Source organism: Palaemon carinicauda, chromosome 20, assembly GCF_036898095.1.
Source record: "Palaemon carinicauda isolate YSFRI2023 chromosome 20, ASM3689809v2, whole genome shotgun sequence".
Lineage (NCBI taxonomy): Eukaryota > Metazoa > Arthropoda > Malacostraca > Decapoda > Palaemonidae > Palaemon > Palaemon carinicauda.
Genome location: NC_090744.1, coordinates 108,777,498 through 108,782,497, shown reverse-complemented (window position 1 = coordinate 108,782,497; position 5,000 = coordinate 108,777,498). Strand labels below are relative to the sequence as shown.

The 5,000-nt window shown below is 36.4% G+C and overlaps 2 protein-coding genes across 5 annotated transcripts in view; one reads left to right on the top strand and one right to left on the bottom strand.

Annotated features, from left to right (window-relative positions):
* Positions 1-5,000, top strand: part of LOC137614359 (uncharacterized) — a 194,174-nt gene that overhangs the window by 137,822 nt on the left and 51,352 nt on the right. The window lies entirely within an intron of this gene.
* bma (SCY1-like protein bma) overlaps positions 1-5,000 on the bottom strand; it is a 262,484-nt gene that overhangs the window by 236,637 nt on the left and 20,847 nt on the right. The window contains 2 exon segments of the mRNA XM_068394783.1: positions 2,113-2,258; positions 3,362-3,543. Coding sequence (XP_068250884.1) covers positions 2,113-2,258; positions 3,362-3,543 — 328 coding nt within the window.

Here is a 5,000-nt window from a genome sequence, read left to right as displayed (position 1 = left end):
GAATGCTCATACACTTAAGATATAACACTCTAGCGATGGATGGATTTTTTTAAAGTTATCTAACTACGTCCTGGGTCCTGCAATTGATTGATTGATTATGAGTTATCTGGCATCCTGACAGGCTATTCGATACCAAGAAAAAGTTGGAAAAGGTTGAACAGTAAAAAGGAAGCGAGGACGAAGGAGGATATAAAGTGAGTGTAGCTAGGGACGACTGCAAATATCATCAAGAAACGTCTACATTGGCTATGGTGGCCGATGTGGTAACGTCCCTGACTGGTGAACGACTGGGGTTCAAGTCACACAAAGTCGTTAGTTACTTTGGTAGCTACAACCTCACCATCCTTGTGAGCTAAAGAGGGGGGGGGTTTGGAGGAGCCTATCGATCTATCTGCTGTCATCAGCAGCCATTGCCTGGCCCTCCCTGGTCATAGCTTGAATGGATAGGGCGTTTGGGCGCTGATCATATGTACTGTATACTGTATAGGGTCCGTCTTTAGGGCATTGTCCTGCTTGATAGGGCAATGTCACTGTTCTTTGCCTCTACCATTCATGATTGGCCTTTAAACCTTTAAGCCTATAAACTGCTTGAGGTGCTAACACACTCCGACCCCTCACCTCTGGGGACTGTAGCTACGGTAACATTTATGTGATTATCTTTATTATTCGGGCAGTTAACTCTTGTAAACGGTGCTCATAACTCATGAGTGTTTTTCATATGTTTAAACAGTCATATTTGGCAATTTTTAGTATATTTTGACCTGCATTGATTATCAACTCGTTACTGAACGCACTTTTATTGATACTCCCCCTATCTCCTCCACCTACTCCTAATTCTCCTTTTACTTTAGTATGTCCTCCTCTTATATTGGCACGTCCTCCTCTTACTTTGGCACGTCCTCCTCTTACATTGGCACGTCCTACCCTTATATCAGCACGCCCTCCTCTTACATTAGCACGTCAGCCTCTTACTTTAGCACGTACTCCTCTTACTTTAGCACATCCTCCTCTTACTTAGCACGTAATCCTCTTACTTTAGCACATCCTCCTCTTACATTAGCACGTCCTCCTCTTACTTCAGTTCGTCCTCCTCTCTTACTTTAGCACATCATTCTCTTCTTCCTCTTATTTTCCACCGTTTCAATATTGCAAATTTCATACTTCCTCTGAAGAGTGAATTGCGCGATAATCGTACCCCATTTCCCCTAGCCAATTTAACATTTCTATCTCAAAATATGATCTCCATCTTTAATATCAATATCTTCCTCTTATTTGCTTTCCTCCAACATCATCTTCCAATAATCCTTATGGTAATGGAGTAGTTGCAATATTAAGAAATTTGAAATGATTTATCAGCCTTCTTAGTCAATATAATAAATTTGTTACCCATTCTTAAATACGTAATATTTACCTGGAAGTTCTTTCTCTTCCTACTTCTGATTCCTCATTCTTTTTCCTTGTGCATAAAGTTCAATAATCACAACAACAATCTATTTCTGGTATGGAAAACTGGCTTACCCGTCAACTCTTTTAAATTTTGAGCTATTTCAAATTAGTTTATTCCAGTGTTATTTTCCAAAATTTTCTTTCTTTATTCCTTCTCTCTCAATCATCGTTTTTGTTTCGTTCTCTATTATCTACACAGTCTAATAACAGTAATCTCGAGCTGCATCAGCTGACGTGTACTGCCGTCCTTATCAAACCTTATCTTCTCCATGAGTAATTTTCGCATCACCTTTATCTGTAAATCCTCTTTCTTAAGGCTCGCTTCCCACGAGCGGATTGAATCCGCGCGGTTTTGAACGCGCGGATTAAAAATCAGTGAAGATCAATGACATTCACAGGCTGCCCGCTCGTTAGAATTTCCGAACGGTAGTGATCTATTAGCCGCGTGTGCTGCTAACTCGAGCGGTAATAGTGTAGCAGCTTTCGGATCTATGAGGCAGCCTGGAGAAAATCCTCCTAACGGGCGGAAATATTTCCGTACGGAAAAAAATCCGCTCGTGTGAAGCGAGCCTAATAGTTTTCCCTTTTATCTTCCAAAACTACATTAAACTTGGCTTCGATGACATGATTCAACATTAAAAACAAATCTTCTGAGGTAATACTCACAACTTCGAGCTGCTTCTGGTAGAGCGAACTGGAGTGGTTGGCTTCGATCAGAGATTTTCCAGAGTTGAAGATGGCGCAGATGCACATTCCTAAGGAGAACATGTCGCTGAGAACGCTACAACTGGATCCGGTCTGTACCTCGGGTGCTGGGGAAAGAGAAATTATTATTATTATTATTATTATTATTATTATTATTATTATTATTATTAGCTAAGCTAGAACATTAGTTGGGAAACCACGATGCTACAAGGATTGTTTTATCATTCTCATTATTTTGAGGGGGTCAAATTGGAAGTGGCTAAATGGGATTTTTTATTTAAAGGTCATTTTAGCTTTTTATTGTATGGACGGTGCAAAGGTAAAGATTAATGATGGCCTGGTTCAATAATTATCAGTAATGGCCAAATATAAATAAGGTACAATGGATCTGGAATTATCTTCCATGTAAATTCAATTTTTCATTTTAAATATTTAAAATAAGGTTAATAAATTCTAGGAGATTAAGGAAAAAAATTAAAAGAATAAATTGAAAAATAAAATAAATTGTTAAAATGTTAAAAGAAAGGATGACTCATTCTAATAAAATACATGAAACTATCGAAGAAGGAAAATGGGTTTTGCAAGTTATCATGAAAAGAGCTGAAAAGGAAAATTAAATTTTGATATTCTAAAAGAAAAAAAATAGTATATAAAAACTCTTAATTAGCAAAAATGTAAAAGCTGATAGATAAAACTATAAGATGATTAGTAGAGTTTAAACACCCACCCCATCAATTTGCTAAATATATACTTCAAAATAACCCATTTTCAAGTTTTATGTTTTCGTACCCTGCGGCAGAGTAAAATATTCTACCAACCTCACTCACAGCACACAATCTCAAAACCCCTATTACACACGAACACTACTCCTTGACAGGACTTTCTCTCCTATCGTCTTACCAAATCCAGCATGACTGTTAACCACCTCCCATTCACAACTTTCCTTATCCAGTCCCTCCTACTTACTGTGACTTGCTACTATAAATCTTTTACCTTCTCCTGCAGATACCGGTGGGTACACAGTTTCAGTCCTCAACTGATTCTTCCTTTCGGCTCCAATGTAAATTGTGTAGCCTGATCTTTGAGCACATAGTGCACCAATCACCTATTCCTTGATCCTTCCATTAAGTCAATTATTCGCCTGTCAGTCTTTATCCTTTGTGCTATAAAGAATATAAACATTCCTTGGCTTTGCCAAGGCCTTCCTTACAGTCATGCTTTTGGCCTGAGCATTTGACTTGAAACAGAAGTACTCTTTGGGCTGCGTACCACCTACACGACTTGGCACAGGACCCACTAAGAGGGCCCTGACTTGGCCTAAGTGGGTACTGGCCATACGGTTCAGTGTCAAATAACCATTGTGGCAGAAAATTAGTCAACAGCTCCGGAGCCCTATCGCACCAAAAAAACCAACTTTAAAACCCAAATTGATAACCATCAAAGTGCGAAAGAAACTAAATAAAAAAAAAAATAAACAATTAAGACAAAATATTGAAAGGATCTAAGAGAACGTCACATTTAAAAAAAAAAAATCTACTGTAGACAATAAATATTGGTCTTTAAAAAAAAAAAACTACAGAAAGATATGATAAAAAAAAATAAAAAAAAATTGACACGTGTACACGTGTGTTTCTCAGTACGCTTAAAAGTTTTCATATGAATAATATATAAGAAAATCCCCAAAGGAACAGGACAACGACAAACACCAAACTTTTGTCTTTATTTCAAGAAATTTCCATGTTGTGTAAACGTGTACATGTGAGTGTGCGTACACAGACGTGTCTCAGATTATTAGAATTTTTGTTTAAATGCAAGATCTTATATTGAGTTAAGAAATATATTGATATGTCTGAGGTCTTTGTCCTGCAGTAGACCTGGGGCGGCTGCACATGTTGTTGTTGTTGTTGTTGTGTATATATATATATATATATATATATATATACACACACACATTTATACACATATACAGTATATAAACATATACATACATAATAGCCACGAAAGGAAACGTGAAGAGACTTGATTAGAGTGACCACTCAAATCACCTCTTTTGACTTCTTTTCGTTAATAAATATTCTACATATACATACATACATACATACATACACGTAATATATGCTGTAAATATAAATATATATCACTAACACTCAATGTAAATATCAACCACAATGGCATTTAATATCGAATTCTACCTTTGGGAATGTATATCCACTGGAAATTCATTTATGATAACAGCTCCTGGCTGGGCAAAAATTCGAACCTGTGCCTCTAAGCCGAAACCATGCCTCCGGGGACTACCAATCGAGCTATCAAGATATATATATATATATATATATATATACATACATGCATATATATATATTTATATATATGCATGCAAATATAGATATACATATGCATATACACACATACATACATACATGCATATATATATAATATATATATATACATTAATATATATATATATATATATATACATATATATATACTGTATATATATATATACACATATATATATATACATATATATATATATATATATATATATTTATATATATGTATATATATAGATATATATATATATAATACTGTATATAGTCCTACAATATATGAAGTAATAACACGAACCACATCCCCGCCTCTATCTGTCTGTCCGTCTGTCTGACTGTCAAAATACGCAGGACGCCGAACGCATCTTATTTCCCCCTTTTTCCCCTTTTCTTTCCTGCCAGCATCTTGGAATCCACTTCCGAACCCCTTGGAATCACAAGGCCATTGTTTCACGTCGACGTTTACAAGCCAAACGCATTAAGTTCGAGGGCTGTTCCTGTCCGGGAATTTTTCCAGCG